A 24,411-nucleotide genomic window follows, 5' to 3' on the forward strand; every position below is an offset into this window, starting at 1 on the left:
GTTGGTGCAGCCTTTGAGGAATGTTGCCCTGCACCTGAGCTCATGGGGCTGCTTGGTAAGAGCCTGTCAGCAGTAGAAGTTTGTCAGATCCCCTCCCTCTAGCAGCCAGAGAAGGTGGGGACGTGGGAAAAAAGGTTGACTACATGTGGCCCCATAAATGTAAGCACAGGCCCCAGGCAGGAGGAGCCTGCCTGGAAGTTCATTCCTTCATTCATGCACTCAGCCATTGAACAAGTATTTGCTGAGCACCTACTGTGTGCTAGGCTCTTTTCAAGGCTCTGGGGATAACACAGTGAACTGAATAGAAAAGAAATTTCTGCCTTCATGTTTATTTCACTCTAGTTAGAGAGACAGTAAACAAAATAAGAAGTCCTAGAGCATGTTAACTTGTCCAGCTCCTTGCTCCAAAACAGAGAGACAAGAAAGGTAGATGAATGACATTGGATTGGCCATCTGTTGGTCCTTGTTGAAGCTGGGCTGGGGGTACATGGGAAGTATGGACTGGTATCTCTGCTTCTGTGAACAGTTGGAAATTACCATAATCGTGTTAATAGTTGTGCACGACTTGGCTGGGCAGTGTGGGGAAAAGGGAGGAGGGAGAGAACAGGGTGTAGCGTGGAGTTGTGGAGCCTGTTGGGGGCAGTGGGGGTGCCCCCCCACAGAGGGAGCCAGCTGTGTGGGCATGAGCCTGGGGGCCACAGGTGTGACCTGGAGAATTGGGACCTCCCACGGCTGTCCGGCTCTGAGGGCCAGCTGACCAGGATGCTGCTTAGCGGTCCAGGTGCAGCGTGGGTGCCTAGGACACACAGGTAACACAGGCGCTCTGCTCCTGGAGGGGCTCCACTGCTGAGAGCTTTTGGTGTGAGGTCAAGTCTTCTGCTTTGCTGACATGTCCAGCAATGTTTCCTTTGCCCAGCACGCGGCAGGCTTCCCATCATGTTGCGGGGCAGGGGGAGAGTCAGTGAATGAAAAGTGTGAACAGCAAAGGGCCAGATACTGCCTGTCACCTGCTGAAATTGCGGGTACTTGTCTGAGGATCGACTAGAACTTGAAAGTGTTAGATCACCCCTTAAAGGAACCAGTTAAAGGAGAGTAAAAACTCATTAGAAAAATACTAAAATGTCATCTGTAAAATTTGGGGGAAGATACTCAGCTGTCCGTCCGAAACTGGTCTGCTGTGGGTTTCTCAGCCCCTGTGGCCCCCCTGGGCTTCACACACGTGGCACCGTCCTCTGCACCACCCCAAATCTCCCGGGTCAGGCGGGCAGAACAGAGCAGATGCTGGATCCACAGACCCTGAAATGACTACTGTGAAGGAGGTGGAGGCAGCCTCTAGGGAGAATGTTCTGTGGACATTCTTGCTGATGGGGTAATTTTTTGGTGCCAACTCTCCCAAAGGAAAAAGCTAGACCTCCTTCTCCTGACTATACCCTGGCCTGTGCTCTCCTGCTCTGTGGGGCCTCTGGAGCCCTGTTCTCAGACCACTCCTCACACTCTTGTTGCCTGCCCAAGACTTGGATTAGCGCTGCAGGGGGTTTAGCCCCAAGTCAGCAGCTCTTGGTCCTGCCCTTGGGAGCTACCTCTGTGTTAAACAAGGGTATTGACCAAGTCTGGCTTAGTGCTGAGGCTGGCAGGCTCTGGAGCCCACGCTTTCCAGCAAGATAGCTCTGGCAAACTACTGAACATTACTCATCTGTATAATGGGGAGAATCCAGGAGCCCCCTTGTGTCATGGGTGCAAAGCTTTGTCAATTTAATACATGGAAAGCTTTCAGAAGGGTGGGTGCTTAATAAACGTTGGCTACTATTATGGTCATTGCTGCCGTTGTTAACATTTCTTTGACCAAATTACTATATAGTAATATATTATTACTATCATACTATAGAGCAGGGAGAGAGACAGGTCAGGAGGGAGGCAAAGGCGAGAACTCAAATGTTCCCTGGGGAGGGGGATACAGTGGAAGAGGAGGCTGGGAGGATGGTTTGTCTACTATGTGTGGATCATGGGGAGCTATAGATGGAGGAGAGATGGGGTTTGGGATTCATTGCATTTGAGGAGCTGGCGAGTGCATTCGGTGGAGTGACAGAAAAAAAGTCTATGTGATAGGAATTCAGGGGAGTAGGCGCTAAAGACACAGGTTTGGGGAACCTCTGTCTAGAGGTTGTGTTTGAGGACGGAGAGACACCAGACCAACATGGGACAGAAGGCAAGAGAGAAAAGGAATGAAGACAAAGCAATCCCAACAGGCAGGAGCAGGATCCCTTGGGGATGTGGTTCCAAAGGCAACGCCCAGTGGAGGAGGCCCAGAGGGACATTTAGGAAGGAGGTCTGCCAGATGCTGGACTCCACAGGAACCTGGGAAAGGGGAGGGCCGCACTGTTGGAGTAGAGCCCAGATTATAGGAGATGGAAGAGGAATTGTACTTTCAACCACTCTTTCTAGAAATGTGGTTTGAAAAGGAGGGACAGGGCCAGAGATGAAAACCTCCAAAAAAGAAGAGGGACACTTGTTAGGAAGAGAGAAAATAACAGAAGGCCAGGCTGGAGATCTTCATGGGGACCTCCATGCAAAGGGATTCAGTGATCCAGGAAAGGGGTGTCCCTTGGCCCCTCGCCCACCTGCAGCCCCTGAATTGCCTCCAAGCTGGCCCTCAGCTGACTTGGTGCCCCAGCTGCCTGTTTCTTGGGAAGACGGTCTCAAGTGGATAGCACTGTGCCTATGGCCGGCTAGGCTGACTTTGGCCGCTCAGAGAGATGCTGCCAGCAAGTGTTCCCAGCATGCATCCTTCTCGCTGGCACGTTGCCCAAGAAAGGCAAGAAGGGCAACTCTCCCCAGGTGACACCTCTTCCCACTCTGGTCCAGCCTTGTCATGCTTTCTCTTACTTTTCCCAGCAAGCCAACCTGCCCTGAGACTCATGCTATAGAGCCCGGCCAGTTCAGGCCTCTGCATGCCTAAACCTCCATGCGTTTGTGACTTGCTCTCTCTACCAGGTGATATTTGGGATTTGCTACAAGAATGTCAGGGTGCAGACAGGCCCCTCTCCCAGCTAGGCCTGTCCAGCCAGGAGCTCTGGAGGTTGGGTGTTGGTGGCAGTGTGTTAAAATCTCTTCCCTCCGTGACTCGGGCTGAAGTCTCCAGGAAGAGTGCTGAGGGGAGGAGAGGGGAGGGCAGGTGAGCAGAGCCTCTGGGAGGGGCCTGGTCACCCCAGGTCCTGAGTCCTGCCTCCAGGCAGAAGGAAGGGAGGAGTCCCCAGCCCCGTTACTGGTCCTGATGCTCAGGGGTGGGGCTAACCTGGGTGGTAGAGCTGAGATTTAGACCCAGGGGGTAGACCAGCTGCTGAGCCAGTTCCCTGGTTTGCTGGCTCTCACTGTCTGCTCCTGGTGGCTTTCCTTCAGCCTAAACTCAGCTGCCGCCCTGTAGCCTCACTCACACTGGAGAACCCAGGACTATAGGCCACTGGACAGGCCATCAGATTTCACTCTTATTTGGACCAGTCCATCCAAACTGGAAACCTTAGCTGTTTGCAGCTGGAGAACCAAGCTTGCTTGGGGTTGTACCAAGAAGTCCCAAGTCTGAATTCCAGCTCTTCCCCTCCCCTGGGCAAGTGGCCTTAGGAAAGTTATCCTGTGTTTCCAAGCCCCGGCTTCCTCCTAATTCTGGAGAGAACAGTGGCTGACATTGAATGGAGTGAAAGACACAACGTGAATCAGAGCACTTCGTGCAAGAGGGTGGTGTCAGCCATGCTGTGTGGTCGCATTGGTGTGAAATGTCCACAGTAAGAATATCTTTAGAGGCAAAAAGTGGATTCGTGGTTTGCCACAGTTGGGGGGTGGGATGGGAATGGGGAGTGACTGCCAGTGGGTACAGGGTTTCTTTCTGATGAAAACATTCTCACATTAGCTGGTGGGGAGCACTGCACAAGGCTGTGAATATAAAAAACCCTGAACTGTACACCTTAAATGGGTGAGTTGCATGGTATATGAAATATAGCTCAAGCTGTTAAAATAAGAGTGTCAGCTGCATCATTATTCAAGTGCACTTTAATGCCACTAGTTTTTAATGCAATCCCTGTAGTTAAGCACTTATGAAATCCTCAGAGACAGGAGCTGGAAATAACATCGTTCCCCACCTCTTCAGCTGCCCTGGGCCCTGGCAGCCCAGAGAGCCGCTGTGGATGGGGGCTCTGGCTGCTCAGGGCACCCTGCTTAGGTTGCTCAGCAACTCCAGGGCAGGACGATATGGGCTTTGAAGCCACCAGTCAATCAAACATTTTCACTTACTCCTAAAGAATAAATAAAGCAAAGAGGTTGGTTGGTTTCATCATCTGATATGAAATTCCATTTCCAGCTGTAAAGCCAGCTCCATTTCTTATCCTAAGTCCTCCATGGAGCAGGTTCTGGGGTCCCTCCCCGTGGGCCACAGAGCCTGCTTGACCACATGAGGCTTCAGGACACTGGCTGCCATCCAGAGCCCAGGGTGTGCTTGTTGGGGCATCACCCCCGCCCCCCAGGCAGATGGCATGCTCCAAGACTGTGGTCACCCCAGGACACCCTGGCAGTTACCCCAGCCCCCCAGCCCAGCATCTGGATGGAGCTCTGTGTGGGTTTATATCCAAAATGTCCTCACTCCCAAGGACCAGGCTTTGAGATGAATTGTAACTGCATCAGCCAGACTCTAAAATCAGAATATTTTCATTTTACCTTAGCACCTTTAACTGATATTTACATCTCAAGAAAATCTAACATTGGCACAAAACACAGTCGGGTCATTTCTGTACTTACATAGATAAACAGAAACCTGAGCAACTCTTATTTTAAAGAAAATAATGCCTAGGACTCGGCAGTAGAGAAGCGGTTATCTCTCCTTCCATCCTCTCTACCTGTGTCAGTCGGATCCCTTCTGGAAACAGATCAGATGCTCAAATTTGAATGTGTGAGGCTATTAGCCAAGGGTCCATTTCTGCAGGAGGGGCTAGGGCTTAAGGCAGCCACAAGGGTTAGGAGCAGCTGAGCTGTGGTCACCATGAGGCCCAGTGGTCCTGGGGGGGTGAGGGGAGTGGTCCCTGGGGACTCATGTCCAGGGGCCGCCTGGGAGGCTCACCACCTTGGTTGAGGGACACAACCAGCCCAGCACTCTCTCCTAGGAGGAGCTGAGACACGCTCCCATCCTCCCTCGCCTCTGTCCACGCCTCTGGTTTCCTTCTGACATCCCCATGGGCTGGACCACCCCAAAGCTAAGGGCCAGGCAGCCTCAGCATTTGCCAGGGACTGGGGTGGGCATGGGGTACAGGATGGAAGAATATGTGAGGAGCCCATCTTTACAAGCAGAGAGAGGGAAGCACAAAATACCACAGAGTCTCCTGGCTGTGGGGTCTGGGGAGCTTAGTGTTAGCAAAACATCTTCCTGAGGGCTGTAAAATGTGAGCCCAGGGTAGCAGGCCAAGCTCCCCAAGGCAGGACACGCTGGGCCAACAGGCAGCGTGGGTAACAGGACGTGCAGCATGGGTGGCTGGGGCCAAGAACCTGCACAGGATGGGCCCGCCCAGGGTGCAGAGTGGCCGTGTGTGCCAGAGGAAGTCAGAGATCCTGCAGGATGCTCCCAGGAGAACACAGCACTCAAACCTGCACCCTGAAACATCGATCGGTGCCTGGGTGAGAAATGGACAGGAAGGGCCAAGGCTGGTGGCATCCAAGCCACAAGGGGTGCATCGAAGGCTGCAGTAGGGAAATTTGGAAGCCTGAATTAGGGCAGTGATGCACAGAGAGTGTGAGAAGAAGGTGGATTAAAGAAATAGCCAGTGAGTAGCGGATTCAAGATGGCGGAGGAGTACGAGGACGTGGAGTTCATCTCTCTCCACAGATGCGTCAGGAATACACCTATAGATGCAACAGTTTTCACAGAACACCTGCGGAGAACTAGCAGAAGACCTTGGACACCAGAAAGGACTATAAAGGTCCCTGCATAACTGTGTAGGACAGAAAAAAAGAAGGGAGAAGGAGGAGGAGAGGAAGCTGGACGGGACCTGCATCCCGGGGTGGGGGAGCTGAAGCAGAGGAGAGATTCCCAAATTCGGGGAAACCCCCTCTCCAACGGGGAAGCCCCCTCTCTGATGGGGAATTCGATTGGGACAGAAGGGATGCATTTGAGGCTGTTGGAAGAGGGTGAAGTGGCCAATCTGTGGCAGACGGGACAGAGTGAGAAATAGACAGTCTGTACGTCCGTTCACGGGTGTGCAGGGGGGCTGGGAGCTGGTGTGTGGGGATTGGAGAACAGACCCAGAGCGAGAACTGCTGTTGGCTGTGGGGCGATGGACTGAAGGGATGGAATGGAGGAAATCCACAGCAGGAAATGCCTACGGTGGAAGACCGGACTGCCATGGAAACAGGGCACTTCTACTGAGTCACACGCAGGGGCAGGAGCCACTGTTGTAGCCTCTCTCTCCCCACACGACAGAGCCTGCCGACGACAATAAAAGAAACACACTCAGAGCTGGCCCTCACGCGCCTGTAGCTGGGCACCAGAAAAAGCCCTCACTATGGCCATATCTCTTGCACCCGTGACTGCTGGCTTTTTTGTGCATTTGGCGCTGCCAGGGCTCTGCGATCCAAGTAGTCATACCACCTCTGTGCCTGGTCCTCACAGGGACTGACCCAAGAGCTTGAAGGCAACCTCAGGACTGGACTACTGTGGGTGGACCTCACACAGAGGTGGGGATAAAACCAAAGCTGAACCCCAGGGACAGGGTGGCTAAGGAAAAAAGTCAAAAATCTTTCTATCAGCTGTACAAGCTGAAGATTAAATCCCCACAATCAGCTAGGTAGTCCCTGTGTCTGTGGAATACCTGAGTAGGCAATGAGTGTTCCCACAAATGAAAACGGTCTAGCTCTGGCAGCTGTGGACTCTGGGGACAGCACATGCAGGAATCAGGCCAGATCAGAGTCTGAGTGGTCCCCAGAGCACCCACAGCAGGTCAAGAGACCAGCCCAGAGGCAGAGGAGAGGCTCCTGGGGAGGCGGAGGTGGGCTGTGGTTCATGGTGTGTGCAAGGACACTTACAGCGGAGACCCCAGGGAAACATAATTATTACTATTAATTCTATTTGTTTTGATTCATTCTGTTGTTGGTTCTAGCTTTTGTTGTTGTTGGGGGGTTTTTTTTGTTTTTTTTTCTTTCTCTTTTTGTTTGGTGGTGGTGTTTTAGTTTTTTTTGGTTTCTTGGGGTCTGCATGTTTTATAACGTTTATTTTTATATTTATTTTTACTTTGCTTTTCTTTGATTCTGTGTTCTTATTTTTTCTTCTTTAATATATTTTTTCTTTTTTAAAAATATATTTCCATTTCTACTTTGCTTTTCTGTTGCCCTGTGATTTTTCCTTTTTTATTTTATTTTATCCTATTTTTTAATCCTATTTTTTGAAATCATTTTTATCAGTTTGTTCTGTTTCCTTGCTTTATTCTTCAGTAGGCACATTGCTTTGGTTTTGTTTTTAGGTTGTGTGTTTCTGTTGGTTCTAATCCTAATTGTTGGATTTCGTTTTTGAGTTCTTCTATTTGTCTGGTTATTCTCTTGCTTTTTGTTTTATTTGGCTCTGTTTTTGTTTTTTTTTACATATGTGTTTCCTTGTCTCTGTTTTTGTTTGATTGATTTTGTTTTTACCATTTCTCTGGGGTTTTGTTTGTCATTTTTTAAATATATTTTCTATTTTCTTTGTTTAAAATTTCTGTTTCTATGTTGCCTTTCTTTTGTTCTGTCTTTCTCCTTTCTCTTTTTCTCTTTTTTTTTTTTATCATTTTCATTGGTTTGTTTCTTTGCTTCATTCTTCCATTGGCACTCTGCTTTGATTTTGTTTTTTGGTTTTGTGTTTTTGTCAGCTTTCTTCTTAATTGGTGGATTTCATTCTTGGGTTCTTTTGTTTGTCTGGTTGTTCTCTTGCTTTTTGATTTATATGGTTCTGTTTTTGTTTCTTTTGTGTGTGTGTGTGTGTGTGTGTGTGTGTGTGTGTGTGTGTGTGTGTGTTTCCTTGTTTCTGTTTTTTTTATTTTACTTTTTACCATTTGGGGTTTTGTTAGTCTCTTTTTTTCTTTTTTGATCATCTTTATTGCTGGGATGAGCAACTTGCAGGGTTTGGCCCCTTGACCAGAAATCAGGCCTGAGACTCTGGTGGGGGGAGCACCAAGTCCAGGATGCTGGACCACTAAAGAATTCCCAGCCCCAGGGAAGACTAATCACCGAGAGCTCTCCTGGAGGCCTCTATCTGAATCCAGACCCGGCTCCACCCAACAGCCAGCAGCTCCCAGTGCAGGACGCCTCACACCAAACAACAAACAAGACAGGAACACAAACCCACCTATTAGCACACAGACTACCTAAAGTCATGCTAAGGTCACAGACACTCTGAAACACACCACCTGATGTGGCCCTGCTCATCAGAGGAAAATGGCTCAGCTCCACCCACCAGAATGTAGGCACCAACCCCTCCCATCAGGAAGCCTACACAAGACACTGGACCAATGCCACCAATGGGGGCAGAGAACAGAAGCAAGAGGAACTATGACCCTGCAGCCTAGGGAAAGGAAAGGACCAAATGCTGTAAATTAGACAAAATGAGAAGACAGAGAAATATCTTACAGGCAAAGGAGAAGATAAAAACCCACAAGACCAAATAAATGAAGAGGAAATAGGCAAACTACCTGAAAAAGAATTCAGAGTAATAATACTAAAGATGATCCAAAATCTTGGAAATAGAGAAAATACAAGAAACGTTTAACAAGGACCTAGAAGAACTAAAGATCAAACAAACAGTAATGAACAACACAATAACCGAAATTTAAAATATAGTAGAAGGAATCTATAGCAGAATAATTGAGGCAGAAGAACGGATAAGTGAGCTGGAAGACAGAGAGTGGAAATAACTGTTGCAGAGCTGAATAAAGAAAAAAGAATGAAAAAAATGGAGGACAGTCTCAGAGACCTCTGGGACAACATTAAGCGCACCAACATTGGAATTATAGTCATCCCAGAAGAAGAAGAAAAAAGAAACGGGCTGAGAAAATATTTAAAGAGATTGTAGTTGAAAACATCCCCCAAATGGGAAAGGAAATAGTCAATCAAGCCCAGGAAGCGGAGAGAGTCCCATACAGGATAAACCCAAGGAGAAACATGCCAAGACATATATTAATCAAACTAACAAAAGTTAAACACAAAGAAAATTATTAAAAACAGCAAGGGAAAAGCAAAAAATAACATAAAGGGAATCTGCATAAGGTTAACAGCTGATCTTTCAGCAGAAACTCTACAGGCCAGAAGAGAGTGGCACAATACATTTAAAGTGATGAAAGGGAAAAACGTACATCAAGATTACTCTACCCAGCAAGGATCTCATTCAGATTCGATGGAGAAATCAAAGCTTTACAGACAAGCAAAAGTTAAGAGAATTCAGCACCACCAAACCAGCTTTACAGTGAATGCTAAAGGAACTTCACTAGGCAGGAAACACAAGAGAAGGAAAAGACTTACAAAAACAAACCCCAAACAATTAAGAAAATGGCAATAGGAACATACATATCAATAATTACCTTAAATGTAAATGGATTAAATGCGCCAACCAAAAGACACAGACTGGCTGAATGGATACAAAAACAAGACCTGTATATATGCTGTCTACAAGAGACCCACTTCAGACCTAGGAACACATACGGACTGAAAGTGAAGAGATGGAAAAAGATACTCCATGAAAATGGAAATCAAAAGAAAGACGGAGTAGCAATACTCATATAAGAAAAAATAGACTTTAAAATAAAGACTATTACAAGACACAAGGAAGGAAACTATATAATGATCAAGGGGTCAATCCAGAAGATATAATATTTGTAAATATCTATGCACCCAACATAGGAGCACCTCAACATAAGGCAAATGCTAACAGCCATAAAAGGGGAAATTAACAATAACACAATAATAGTAGGTGACTTTAACACTCCACTTACACCAATGGACAAATCATCCAAACAGAAAATAAATAAGGAAACACAAGCTTTAAATGACACATTAGACTAGATGGACTGAATTGATATTTATGGGACATTGCATCCAGAAACAACAGAATATGCTTTCTACTCAAGTGCACATGGAACATTCTCCAGGATAAATCACATCTTGGATCACAAATCAAGCCTCAGTAAACTTAAGAAAACTGAAATCATATCAAGCATCTTTCCCAGCCACAATGCTATGAGACTAGATATCAATTACAAGAAAAAAACTGTAAAAAGTACAAACACATGGAGGCTAAACAATATGCTACTAAATAACCAAGAGATCCCTGAAGAAATCAAAGAGGAAATCAAAAATACCTAGAAACAAATGACAATGAAAACACGACCCAAAATCTATGGGGTGCAGCAAAAGCAGTTCTAAGAGGGAAGTTTATAGCAATATAATTCTACCTCAAGAAACAAGAAACATCTCAAATAAACAACCTAACCTTATACCTAAAGCAATTAGAAAAAGAAGGACAAAAAAACCCCAAAGTTAGCACAAGGAAAGAAATCAAAAAGATCAGATCAGAAATAAATGAAAAAGAAATGAGGGAAACAATAGCAAAGATCAATAAAATTAAAAGCTGGTTCTTTGAGAAGGTGTAAAGAAAATTGATAAACCATTAGCCAGACTCATCAGGAAAAAAAGGGAGAAGATTCAAATCAAAAGAATTAGAAATGAAAAAGAAGTACACCTGACACTGCAGAAATACAAAGGATCATGAGAGACTACTACAGGCAACTATATGTCAATAAAATGGACAACCTGGAAGAAATGGACAAATTCTTAGAAAGGCACAACTTGCCAAGACTGAACCAGGAAGAAATAGAAAACTTGAACAGACAAATCACAAGCACTAAAATTGAAACTGTGATTAAAACTCTTCCACCAAACAAAAGCCCAGGACCCGATGGCTTCACAGGAGAATTCTATCAAACATTTAGAGAAGAGTTAACACTATCCTTCTCAAACTCTTACAATATAGCAGAGGGAGGGACACTCCCAAACTCATTCTATGAGACCACCATCACCCTGATAACAAAACTAGACAAACATGTAAAAAAAAAGAAAATCACAGGCCAATATCACTGATGAACATCCTCAACAAAATACTAGCAAACAGAATCCAACAGTACATTAAAAGGATCATACACCATGATCAAGTGGTGTTTATCCCAGGAATACAAGGATTGTTCAATATATGCAAATCAATCAGTGTGATGCACCATATTAACAAAGTGAAGGATAAAAACCATGTGATCATCTCAATAGATGCAGAAAAAGCTTTTGACAAAATTCAATGCCCATTAATGATAAAAACTCTCCAGAAGGTGGGCATAGAGGGAACCTACCTCAGCATAATGAAGGCCATATACAACAAACTCACAGCCAACATCATTCTCAATGGTGAAAAACTGAAACAGGAAAATCTGAAAGTGAAATTAAGAAAACACTCCTATTTACCATTGCAACAAAAAGAATAAAATATCTAGGAATAAACCTACCTAAGGAGGCAAAAGACCTGTATGCAGAAAATTATAAGACACTGATGAAGGAAATTAAAGATGATACAAATAGATGGAGAGATATACCATGTTCTTGGATTGGAAGAATCAACATTGTGAAAATGACTCTACTACCCAAAGCAATCTACAGATTCAATGCAATCCCTATCAAACTACCACTGGCATTTTTCATAGAACTAGAACAAGCAATTTCACAATTTGTATGGAAACACAAAAGACCCTGAATAGCCAAAGCAATCTTGAGAAAGGAAAACTGAGCTGCAGGGATCAGGCTCCCAGACTTCAGACTATATTACAAAGCTACAGTAATCAAGACAGTATGGTACTGGCACAAAAACAGAAATATAGATCAATGGAACAGGATAGAAAGCCCAGAGATAAACCCATACACTTGTGGTCACCATATCTTTGACAAAAGAGGCAAGAATATACAATGGAGAAAAGATAGCCTCTTCAATAAGTGATGCCAGGAAAACTGGACAGCTACATGTAAAAGAGTGAAATTAGAACACTTCCTAACACCATACACAAAAATAAACTCAAAATGGATTAAAGACCTAAATGTAAGGCCAAACACTATAAAACTCTTTGAAGAAAACATAGGCACAGCACTCTATGACATAAATCACAGCAAGACCTTTTTTGACCCACATCCTAGAGTAATGGAAATAAAATAAAAAATAAGCAAATGGGACCTGATGAAACTTAAAAGCTTTTGCACAGCAAAGGAAACCATAAACAAGATAAAAAGACAACCCCTAGAAAAGGAGACAATATTTGCAAATGAAGCAACTGACAAAAGATTAATCTCCAAAATATAAAAGCAGCTCATGCAGGTAATTATCAAAATAACAAACATCCCAATGCAAAAATGGGTGGCAGACCTAAACAGACATTTTTCCAAAGAAGACATACAAATTGCCAACAAACATATGAAAAGATGCTCAACATCACTAATCATTAGAAAAATGAAAATCAAAACTACAAAGAGGTATCACCAGTCAGAATGGCCATTATCAAAAAATCTACAAACAATAAATGCTGGAGAGGGTGTGGAGGAAAGGGAACCCTTCTGCACTGCTGGTGGGAATGCAAATTGATACAGTCACTATGGAGAACAGTATGGAGGTTCCTTAAACTGAAAATAGAACTACCATATGACCCAGCAATCCCACTACTCAGTGTATTCCCTGAGAAAACCATAATTCAAAAAGAGTCATGTACCACAATATTCGTTGCAGCTGTGTTTACAATAGTCAGGACATGGAAGCAACCTAAGTGTCCATCGACAGATGAATGGATAAAGAAGATGTTACACATATATACAATGGAATATTACTCAGCCCTAAAAAGGAACGGAATTGAGTTATTTGTAATGACATGGATGGACCTAGAGTGTCATACCGAGAGAAGTAAGTCAGAAAGTGAAAAAGAAATACCGGATGCTAATGCACAGATATGGAATATAAAAAACGGTACTGACGAGCCTAGTGCCAGGGCAGGAATAAAGACGTAGATGTGGAGAATGGTCTTGAGGGCATGGTGGGGAAAGGGAAGCTGAGACGAAGTGAGAGAGTAGCATTGACATATATACACTACCATATATAAATGGCTAGTGGGAAGCTGCTGCACAGCACGGGGAGATCAGCTCGATGCTTTGTGATGAGCTAGAGGGGTTGGATAGGGAGGGTGGGAAGGAGGCTCAACAGGGAGGGGATATGGGGATATGTGTATCCATATAGCTTATTCACTTTGTTGTACAATAGAAACTAATACAACATTGTAAAGCAAATGTACTCCAATAAGGATACTAAAAAATAAAAAGGAATAGCTAGCGAAGGGGGCAAAATCGAAAACTGATGTCTGTGTGGATATAAAAATAAGGAGGGGAGTCAACAATGGCAGCAAGGGAGCTGGTCCATGTGTGACCAGTCATTGGTGGAGCTTCGGCCAGCAATGGAGCAGAGAAGAGACCCAGGTCTGGGTGCTAGAGGTGATGTGACCTAGGGAGGGGCGGCTGCAGGTTGCTGTCTAAGGTCCCCCTTCTCTTGCATCACAACCATGGCACCTTGCACCTGTGTCTGGACAGATGGTTGATTCTCCCCAGCACCTCCGAGTGCTGGGACTTAGAAGGACAGTACTGACATGCAAGCCCATCAGGAAACACAGCCTCTCTTGAGAAAGAACAGCCAGGCAGGAGTTTATTAGCTGAGCCCTGTCATGTCCTGCATGTGGTATTTCCCAGGGCACTTTTGGACAGTTTCGATTTGGAAGAGATTGTTTGGATGAGTCAAACAATGGGGACTTGAACTAAAGGAGCTCTTGTACGTGGCTCAGATTAAATGTTAAGGGATGTATCCGTTTGCTTGGGCTGACACAGACCCCGCAGCTTAAACAACAGAAATGCATTGTCTCACAATTCTGGAGGGTGGAAGCAAGATCCAGGTGTCAGCAGGACTGGTGTCTCCTGAGACCCCTCTCCTTAGCTTGCAGACAGCCACCTTCTCCCTGTGCCCTCACATCATCTTAACCTCTGTGCTTGTCTGTCTCTGTGTCCAAATCTTTTCTAACAGAGACAGCAGTCATATGGGGTTAGGGCCCATCCATATGACCTTATTTTAACTTAATTACCTCTTTAAAGACCTAACTCCAAGTGCAGTCACATTCTGAGATACTGGGGTTAGGACATCAACATATGAATTCTAGGGGGGACACATGTCAAGCCATAAGACAGAGGTAGGTGCTGAGGGCAGTGTGATGGGCTCATATTCTCTTGCACGTCTTCCTGGAGTCAAGCCTCATGCCTGCTGGGTCCTGGGCCTATTCGGCCTTGGCAGGGACTTTCCCCCTTAGGAGACCAAGGCAGCACTTGCACTGCCAAGCACCTTTAGGGTGACGCCGTTCTCCAGCCTTCCTCCCCTTCTGATGCAGGGAGACTCACTCAGAGCACAGCCCCCATTGCCATTTGTATGCCGCCGGGGGCTTTAAACAGGCCGATACACCTGCTGTGATCAGTTCTAGTCTGGCTTGGTCTGATTAGAAAGCACAGTAGTTACTGAAAGGTGTAGGTCACATCAAAGGAAGCTTAATGTAATACCTTTTCTTGTTTCTGTTGAGTTCATCTCTTGTTCTGAATAAGCATGACTGGTTTGATTTAGATGGTTCATTCTTGACTGCTGTCCCGAGAAATGGTTTCCATGCGCGGCTGTTGTGGAGAGAACCGTGGCGGTGGGCATTCTCTCACTCCTGACTCGGGAGCTGGGTTTTGTGTGTAACATCTCATGCACTCGGGCCTCTTGACGCTTTAGCTGGCACTGAGGTTTCCAGTCTTGAATCTCTTTTTAAAGCCGAACTTTATTCTGGAATTGCCACAAGGTGGGGGGGAGGGAGAGGGCATCACACAGTGTTGATTGGCCCTCCTCCTGCACGTTCCTTTGCATGAGTTCTGCAGAAGAACCAGTGCCATGTTGGTAAATAACAGGCTTGCAGGAAATGCGTCCCCCCAGCATGGTGTTTTGGCCTTTTCTTTATTGTTTAGCTTCTTTTCTTCACCATAAAATATATTGATTTCCCTGGTTGTGAAGAATACAGATTGTGTCTTAGGTTGAGAGGCAACCCCATCCCTCATGCAGGTGACCAGGGTCCGGAAGTGGCAGGAAGTGCTGTTTTACTGGAACCCTTAACGGCTTCTTCTGACCTTGTACCTCTCTAAACTAGCTCTGCTCCCTGGTCAGTGGGCACTGCTAGGAGCTGGTGGGAGGGATGACACCTGCAGGGATCCTTGGTGACTTCAGAGAAGGAGTTTGGGCTGTGGGTGTGTGTGGGAGGGCTGGGTAGGGCTGTCCACCTAGGGTGTGAGAAGGTGGCTTCTTGGAAGGCAGGTGGCACTGCCTGATTGATGGAGGTTAGGCTGGGCCCCTGCTCTAGTTCTGAAAGCCTCCAGGGCCTCCCCTTGTGACCTATTCATCAGGCTCCCAGGACCTCATCCACCCCAGTGTGGCCCTAGCACACTCCTGACCAACAGGGGTGAGGGTGCGGCTGCCATTAGTAGGTCAAGAGGATGAGTTTGAAAAGCAGTTGCTTAAACGTGGGATATTCTCTGAATCTAAATAGCAGTGAAACCAAATGTATAAAATTGTATCATGGAGTTTACCACATTTCAAATTTAACCTGTTAATATTTCTAGTAATTGTGTGACTTTTAATAAGAAAAACAGAATGTAGGAAATATTGCTGAAATCAATATGATCCCCTTTTCTAGAGAAATATTTGTACCCTTGTGACAACATGAGGTACTGGTGAGGAGAAGTGTTCTCTGTGATGATCAGGACATGGGCAGAGATTACCTGGCAGGGCCTTCCTGGGCCAGCTTTCCAACTCGGTCCCCCAGTTCCCGACTCTGCCCTCTCTAGCTGTGGCCAGACCTTGTGGCATGAAGCCTACAATGGTCCTGGTACCAATTCTGATGTGTGGGTTTTTCCCACATGAAGCTGGGTGTCCCACAGTCTAACTCAATTCTGATGCTATCTTCCTGGGGAGAGCGTCAGATCCCACAGGTGACAGGCTCAGTCCTGTGTGTCAGGAACAGCTGGTCTCGAAGACCAAATGTTAGAACAAGAGATGTTCCTAGTGCTCTGATCACTTAGGAAATTAAAAGAATTTTAGGAGCTCTGTGCCAGGAACTGGAGTCAAAGACTAAATGTTAGAACAAAAGATTATCCTAGGACTTCTATTTACAAAGGTGTCAGGAGCCCTGTGTCAGGAACCGGGGGCAGAGACAAAATCATATATTTCTTATTTCACAAAGCCCGTGGGCAAAGTAAACGAACAAACATCAGGCTCTGGAGGGGCTTCTAGAAGCCCAGTTACTGGTGAGTGCCAGCCCCATCTCAGCTCTTGCAAAGGTCCACTGAGACCCTCCAACCCTCCCCTCCCCAGCCCCGGGTCTAGGCCTTCCTTCCCAGAGTGGTGCTGCTTGAGCTGTGAGGCCATGTAAGCACCCACGTGACACATGCCAACTGTTCCATGACAGCATACACAAAAACGGGAAAAAGTCTGGGCTCTACAAAGAAAACCTGCTGCTTCGAGGCTGCACCATCCGAAACACAGAAGCCGTCGTGGGCATCGTCATCTATGCAGGTAGGTGCTGCGTGTCACCTGCCGTCTGTGATGGCATTGGCTCAGCATGGTGGGCTGGCTATTCCTGGACATTGCTCCTGGTTGTTTTGGTTTTTTCCTGATTATCAAAGTAGCATAAACCCATTGTAGAAAACCAGGAAAATAGATGGACGCAAAATGTCTCATAATATCTGGACCAGAAGTGTTCTTAGCATGTTAGCCTATTTCTTTCTCTGCATTTCCCCGTGGTGGTTACATAGTTGAGATTAATTGTAGAGCCTACTTTTCTGACTGAACTTATCCCATATGGATCATTGGATGGCAGCACCCTTTTCCAATCCATGGAGTCAGCGTAACCCGTCCCTTTCCTGCTGGGCACTGACTCACCGCCTCCCCCGCAGGACATGAGACCAAGGCTCTGCTGAACAACAGCGGGCCCCGCTACAAGCGCAGCCGGCTGGAGAGGCAGATGAACTGCGACGTGCTCTGGTGTGTCCTCCTCCTCGTTTGTATGTCTCTGTTTTCGGCCGTCGGTAAGTCTCCTCAGAGGTCACGATGAGTGGGCACTGCTGGACGGCTGCCGGGGGCCCCTGCTGGGCTGTCTCTGTCTCCTTCTGACCCAGTGCTCTAATTAACACACATTTGTCACTGGCTTGGACTCAGGGGATGTTTGCATTGGCAAGGCCACGTTGAGACGTTTCGATGAATGAGCTCCGCAAACTAGTGTTTTTCGAATTGGCGTCTTCTGGGGTGGAAGAACGGCTTAACCATGCCTCCTGTAATGATTCCAGTGGAAAGAGTGATACTAACCTGGTGATAACAGGAATCAGAGCAGTAGAAGCACAAATGCTACTATTAGGGACTCTGTGAGAAGAGGGAAAACATTATTTGGGTCCCAAGAAGGGGCTAGCAGTTAGGCTGTGTGCAGAGTCTGGCGCCCCCAGCTTCTGGTGGCCTCCAAACTGGCATGCTGCTTTGGGAGTGCCTGGCAGGGAAGCGCGTGGACCTCCAGGTAAACGACCTTCACCGTGTCCCGCTCAGCTGCCATCACACACCAGACAGGTGTGACATGGTCTTGGAACTCAGTGGTAAAAGGCACTGGTATACGGGGCATGAAAAGGGCTCTGTCATCATTTAGGTGTGGGGCTCAGCTGATGAAATAACGTGTGTTGCTGTTGGCTTTTCAGAGTCTGTGAGATGTGAATTTTGAATCTCTAAGCAGGGACAATTACAGGCAGTATTCAGAGCCTATCGAGACTGGTGTTTAGTGAGGCATTGGGAAATTCCTTTCTGGGGTTTCTCATTGGCAGCTACCAGCACACGTCCAATTCCTGTGTTATGACCAGTGGTGCTGTTCAGTACCAACGATGGAAAAGGCCGGGGTTGAGGCAGAGTCCAAGTCCCGGGGCCTTCCTTCCAGTGCTCTGATTGTAGTGCCAACAATACCGTGGGCTTTTGCTTTCTTAGGTGGCCAGGCGGGCTCATAAAACCCGATGTACTTGTGTCAGGTGAATGACGTTCCTCTTTGACCTTTGCTACAGGACATGGACTATGGGTGCAGCGCTATCAAGAGAAGAAATCATTATTTGATGTCCCTGAGTCTGACGGCACCTCTTTATCCCCAGTCACAGCTGCAGTTTATTCGTTTTTGACAATGATAATAGTTCTGCAGGTAACAGTACTAAGTTCCATATGACAATTGCTTTACTTTTCTGATAAGAACTTTGAGTCATCATAGTCTGCTAAGAACTTCCCACAAATTCTGCACCTGGGAGGAGCACAGGTTCATCTGACAAATGTGTTGCCTTTTGTTTCCCCACCCAACTTATCTAAAGGATCTTTTATTGGGTGCTTTTCACGTTAAAATTCTCCTTTGCTATTCTTAAGATTTTTAGGCTCTGAGGGGTCGGTTTTTCAATCATTGGTTCTGTTTTGCTTTTCCACTCAATTACTTCTTTTTTTTAAAATTAATTTTTATTGGAGTGTAGTTGCTTTACAATGTTGTGTTAGTTCCTACTGTACAGCAAAGTGAATCAGCTATACGTATACATATACACTCTTTTTTGGATTTCCTTCCCAGTTTCTACTGTACAGCAAAGTGAATTGACTCTACGTATACATATATCCACTCTTTTTTGCATTTCTTTCCCATTTAGGTCACTACAGAGCATTGACTAGAGTTCCCTGTGCTATATAGTAGGTTCTCATTAGTTATGTATTTCATATATAGTATCAGTAGTATGTATATGTCAATCCCAGTCTCCCAATTCATCCCACCACCCCCCTCCACTCAATTACTTCTTAAAATAACCTACATTTTTTTTAAACATCTTTATTGGAGTATAATTGCTTTACAATGGTGTGTTAGTTTCTGCTTTATTAACAAAGTGAATCAGTTACACATATACATATATCCCCATATCTCTTCCCTCTTGCGTCTCCCTCCCTCCCACTCTCCCTATCCTGCTCGTCTAGGTGGTCACAAAGCACCGAGCTGATCTCCCTGTGCTATGCGGCTGCTTCCCACGAGCTATCTATTTTGCGTTTGGTAGTGTATATATGTCCATGCCACTCTCTCACTTTGTGCCAGCTTACCCTTCCCCCTCCCCGTATCCTCAAGTCCATTCTCTATTAAGTTTGCGTCTTTATTCCTGTCTTAAACCTACATTTTTATTTCAGAATAATTTTAAGGTTTACAGACAAGTTTCAAAAAATAGTACAGAGAGTTCCCATGTGTCCCTCACCCAGTGTGTCTTAATGTGAGCGTATTACATTTCTCTGGTACGTTGTCAAAACTGAGAAACCGGGCTTCCCTGGTGGCGCAGTGGTTGAGAGTCCGCCTGCCGATGCAGGGGACACGGATTCGTGCCCTGGTCCGGGAAGATCCCACGTGCCGCGGAGCGGCTGGGCCCGTGAGCCATGGCCGCTGAGCCTGTGCGTCCGGAGCCTGTGCTCCACAACAGGAGAGGCCCCAACAGTGAGAGGCCCGTGTACCGCAAAAAAGAAAAAAAAAAAAACCTGAGAAACCAACTTTGGTACTTTGTCTCAAACAAAACTCCAGACATCATTCGGATTCTACTAATCTTTCCACTGATGTGCTTTTTCTGTTCCTGGAGTCAATTTAGGATATCACATTGCATTTTGCAGCATTGGTTCTTATTATTAGTTCTCATGCCTCCTGAACAATTCCCCATCACTAACTGAGAATTTATGCCCCAAAAGCCTGTGAGAGTGGAGAGGGGCAGTGAGCGTCTCTGCCACCCTCCTTAGGGACACAGTGAACAGAAGATATTGGCTTAGCCTTTGCCTGGAAGGGGCGTTCTGCTGTCTTATATCACATGTACTTGAGTTCGTCCTGTAGTAGGTGTTGCATTAACATATACTTAAGTTACCCAGAGAACCCAGTTAGTCTGGATGTGATATTCTGAGCCCATAAGTATCAGTTCAATACTGTTACTCCAGAGATAAAGAAAAAAATTAAGCGTTGATTTCATGAAGGTTATTCTTGAATTGTCAAAGCATAACCGTGACTGTTCTTCTCAAAGCCTCTCCCCTCTGCTCTGTATTGCACAAAATCACAGAGATTGTCCTTCAGCACAGAACCAGCCACTGAAAAGACTATCTCTTCTGAGCTGTGGGGTTGTGTCTGCAGGACAGGCAGCTCCTGTCACTGGGAGCCCCAGGACAGCCTGGGTGTGAGGTGACTTTGCTTATGAGGACTCTGACTGTGCCATGTGTTTTGTGTTTCTCTTTTCTCTTTTTCCTCTCCTAGCTTCTCTCAAGCACAACTTAGTAATATGAAAATGCTTGCTTCTATACAAGCCATGGTTTCCATACTTCCAGACACGATAGTGGATTTCCGCTCTGCAGTGGCACCATAGGCTGTCCTAGTTTAAACTCTTTGCCAATATCCTAATACTCTAACAATACTGACTCTAAGCCAACTTGTTTAAGCTCTGAAAGGTACAGTATAGTCCCTACTTACTTGAGGTTGTAGTTATTTGTCGTTTAGATTGGACTAAATCCGCAGTTCCCGGGTCGTGTCACGGTCATTCATTCTATGTGCCTTGTGTCTCCTAGGTTTTGATCCCAATTTCCTTGTACGTTTCCATTGAAATTGTTAAAGTATGCCAAGTGTACTTCATTAACCAGGATATAGAGTTGTATGATGAGGAGACAGACTCACAGCTGCAGTGCCGAGCCCTGAACATCACGGAAGACCTAGGGCAGATACAGTATATCTTCTCTGATAAAACTGGCACTTTAACTGAGAATAAGATGGTTTTCCGAAGATGCACTGTGTCTGGCATAGAATATTCTCATGATGCAAATGGTGAGTCTGGGGATGGGGGCTCCCAATCTGGGCAGGACCAGAGAGCTGCTGTATCAGAGTTGCATGCCCATGTGCCTGTGTGTGCGTGCGTGTACATATACACACACACACACACACAGCTTCAGGGGTTGATGATTTTTGAGGGAGAATAAAACAGAAAGGCTGTCAGAGCAACTCTGGACCAGCATCTATAGAAAAGGCCCCTCCTTATTGCTGATGGCACCCTGCTTCCTGCACTATCTGCTGTGGTGGGCATCTGCTTAAACACTCATTTTCTGCCAGACAAGCAGAACCAAAGAGGGCAACCTTGAGGAACTCACCTCAGAGGCACCCGGTCTCTGTCACACCAAGAGGCAAAGAGATGTTTCCTTTGTCACGCATCAGTCTCCTTGTTATCAGCTGCAAATTCTCAGCAGGGCACTGGGCAGTTCATGCTGCGTTCTTTCCTCTGGAATATGACCTCCCAGAGGGAAGTGTCACCTCACTTTGGAATTTAGGCAGTCCCTCCTCCCACCTCTCCTTTTCTCATCCTTGGCTGCCTCCCTCTGTCCCCTCTGAGCACATAGGGGAGCCATCTGCTTCCTAAGTCGAGGGCTGCCTGGAGCCAGCTGCCCACCCAAAACAGGAGGGGGTCCCTGCACCACAGAAGTGTCTCTGGGGCCATCACACCTCTGAGAGAGAGGGCACCTGCTCTGCAACCAGGACTCCTCTTCTTTCCTGGAACAGCATCTGAGAACATCAAAGAAACCTTGCCACAGAAACAGAAGCAAGTACAGAACAGGGGGACAACATGGGGGCATCAGTAGGAAGCTGTTCTTTAGGGACATTTGGTGGGAAAGATCTGCTGGAAGCATGAGATTTTTGTGAGTTTTATAAAACCAAGAATTATCATGATATCCACTATATCCTCCATGATAAAATGAATCATATTAACAGAAGGCATAGGAATGTGTCCAATTTGTTTAATGTTTTATTTGCCACTCAAAAAAAACGGTCAGGAACAGTGTCCCATCTGCCCACCTGCCTCCCTCTCTGGCTCTCCCCTTCCCTGACTCCCCAGGCTTGTGCAGAAGAGCTTGGGGGCCTGAAAGCAGACCTCATCCTGCTTATAAAGGAGTCAGAGGACCAGGTCTGAAGTCGGCCTTGAACTGGAACTGAGGCTCTGGGGGCAGAATCCCAAGTAAGATTACAGAAGGATTTTCACAGTTGTCAGATGCTTACCATAAAACCAAAGGGGTCCATCGCCCCTAGAAGACACAGGAAAGCATTGCTGGGGAAGGTGGAAACAGCCAGGTGTCTCTGCAGCATGTTTTAAAGAAGAGCTGCGATCAGTGACTGACGGGCCCCTGGGCTGGCACCCAGCTGCTCGCATGGTCTGACCTCTCAGATCTGTTAGTAAAACAAATTCAGGCGGGTTTGACTCTGAGTACTGAGCCCAGCTCACATGTACCTGAACCGGCCACACAGACCATGGGCGTGTCCCTCTCTACTTCATGTCCTGGTGACGGTGCAGGGCCAGGGCCAAGCATCACCTGCTCCTTGTCTCCATCTTCCCCAAAGAGCCCGAGGGCATCGCTGAGGCCACTGCTGTCTGGTCACAGAGCACAGACACACCAGCAGCGGCCTGAGGGATGGCCGCTTTCAGGCTAACATCTGATAACTGCTCTGGGAGGGTGGGCGGGCAGATGTGCCCTTGGGAGGCTGACACCATGCTCATAATGTCCAAGCCTAGGAGCTAGACAGGCCCAGTCCAGGCTTTGCCCTTCCTTGCCATCCACTCACCACCTCACTGCCAGGGGGAAAAGGGGGTGGGTGCAGGAGTTTTCTCCTGGAATTAGGAGCTCCCTGAGGTGGAGTCCTGGGGTTGGCAGTTACCCGGCCTGGTGGCCATGGGCAGGTGACTTCCCTTTCCTTATTTCTAAAGAAAAGTCTTCCCAAAGAAGATGCTGAGTTCAAGGCCTGGCCCACAGGACAGACCACACCATGGCATACCCAGACGGGGGGCCCTTCTCTTAGCCCCTCACACGGGCCACCTCCTGTCAGGATGCCTTGTGTTGCCACCCAGCACCGGGCCTGCCCTGGAAGTCCTTAAGAGTTGCTTGTTTGGAGCGAGTGGTCCCTATGGATAGTCTCCTGTTGCTCACATATTATGGAAGAAGCTGAACTAACTGGGCAAAGCCAGGAACACGTGTTGAGAGCCCTTGTTAGCAAGAACAGCAGCGTGGGTGCACTTCTGTGATTCACTGAGAGCCCTGGAGGCCTCAGGGACTGTCGCTCCATGGTGCCCCCTAAGAGCCAAGCACAGCATCACAATCACCGTCTTCTTCAGTGGAGCTCTGCTTGCGGGGTCTGAACACTGGCGGCATTCTTCCATGCTGTACAACCCCAGGAGGATGTGAGCCTCCCTGCTGCTAAGTGCTTCATCCTCACGGGGTGAGTGCAGACAGCACCTACTCCCCACCTGACGTTGAGCAAGGAGCCCTCTCAGGAGAGCACCGTCAACACAGCCTGAGAACCGTTATTTCTGCTTGACTGCAAGGCAGATGCTCAAAGCGTGATCTGTCCTGACGGCCCCAGTAAGCAGGTGGCCCTGTGACCCTGGCATGAAGGTCAAAGCCTGGAACCCAGCTACTCTGTGGGCCTCCCAGCCACCTGCCCACCCACCCCATTCACATGGGGGCTCCCCCTGAACAGAGGGGCTGTATGTGAACCCATCTCCACCCACATCTGACTTTTTGTGGGATGGGGTGGCCCCTTTGCCATCACGTGGGACCTGAGCTTTGGCATCCCGTGGGCCTGGGTACCATCTCAACCCCCTGCCCCTGCATCCCATGACCTTAACAGCTGAGACTCAGTCTTCTCATCTGTGACGTGGGGTTGAGAACATAAGCCCCATCGGGTCCACTGAAGGTGCATGTAAATGAGAACATCCCCCATCCCTCAGTGGAAACCCCTGTCAAACATGGCCTCGCCATCAGAGAGCGAGGGTGGTGAGGGCCCAGGGTGCCCTGCTGGATGCCTTGTGGAACCTAGACACCTCAGTATCACACCCAGCCTCCCCACGATGTCACTTAGTGCCCCTCCCCCACAGCCCAACGTCTGGCCAGGTACCAGGAAGCAGACTCAGAGGAGGAGGAGGTGGTGCCCAGAGGGGGCTCACTGCCCCAGCGCAGCAGCACCGGGAGCCACCAAAGCATCCGAGTCGTGCATCGGAGCCAGAGCACCAGGTCACACCGGCGCACCAGCAGCCGTGCCGAGGCCAAGAGGAACAGCATGCTGTCCAAGCACACAGCCTTCAGCAGCCCCATGGTGAGTCCTGCAGCCCTCCTTCCTGCTGTCACCTCCCCCAGTCACCAAAAGTGTCTGTTCTTCACTGGGGAGTTACCTCTGTTCAGTT

General features: G+C 47.2%; 1 protein-coding gene across 1 annotated transcript in view; it reads left to right on the forward strand.

The window, feature by feature from the left end:
• ATP10A (ATPase phospholipid transporting 10A (putative)) overlaps nt 1-24,411 on the forward strand; it is a 179,394-nt gene that overhangs the window by 118,794 nt on the left and 36,189 nt on the right. Inside the window, exons 5-9 of the mRNA XM_024766406.1 lie at nt 16,596-16,702; nt 17,083-17,214; nt 18,223-18,353; nt 20,762-21,014; nt 24,106-24,323. Of these exons, the coding sequence (XP_024622174.1) occupies nt 16,596-16,702; nt 17,083-17,214; nt 18,223-18,353; nt 20,762-21,014; nt 24,106-24,323 (841 nt within the window). The remainder of the gene's footprint in view (nt 1-16,595; nt 16,703-17,082; nt 17,215-18,222; nt 18,354-20,761; nt 21,015-24,105; nt 24,324-24,411) is intronic.

This window comes from Neophocaena asiaeorientalis, unplaced genomic scaffold (genome assembly GCF_003031525.2).
Source record: "Neophocaena asiaeorientalis asiaeorientalis breed wild unplaced genomic scaffold, Neophocaena_asiaeorientalis_V1.1 scaffold595, whole genome shotgun sequence".
NCBI lineage: Eukaryota > Metazoa > Chordata > Mammalia > Artiodactyla > Phocoenidae > Neophocaena > Neophocaena asiaeorientalis.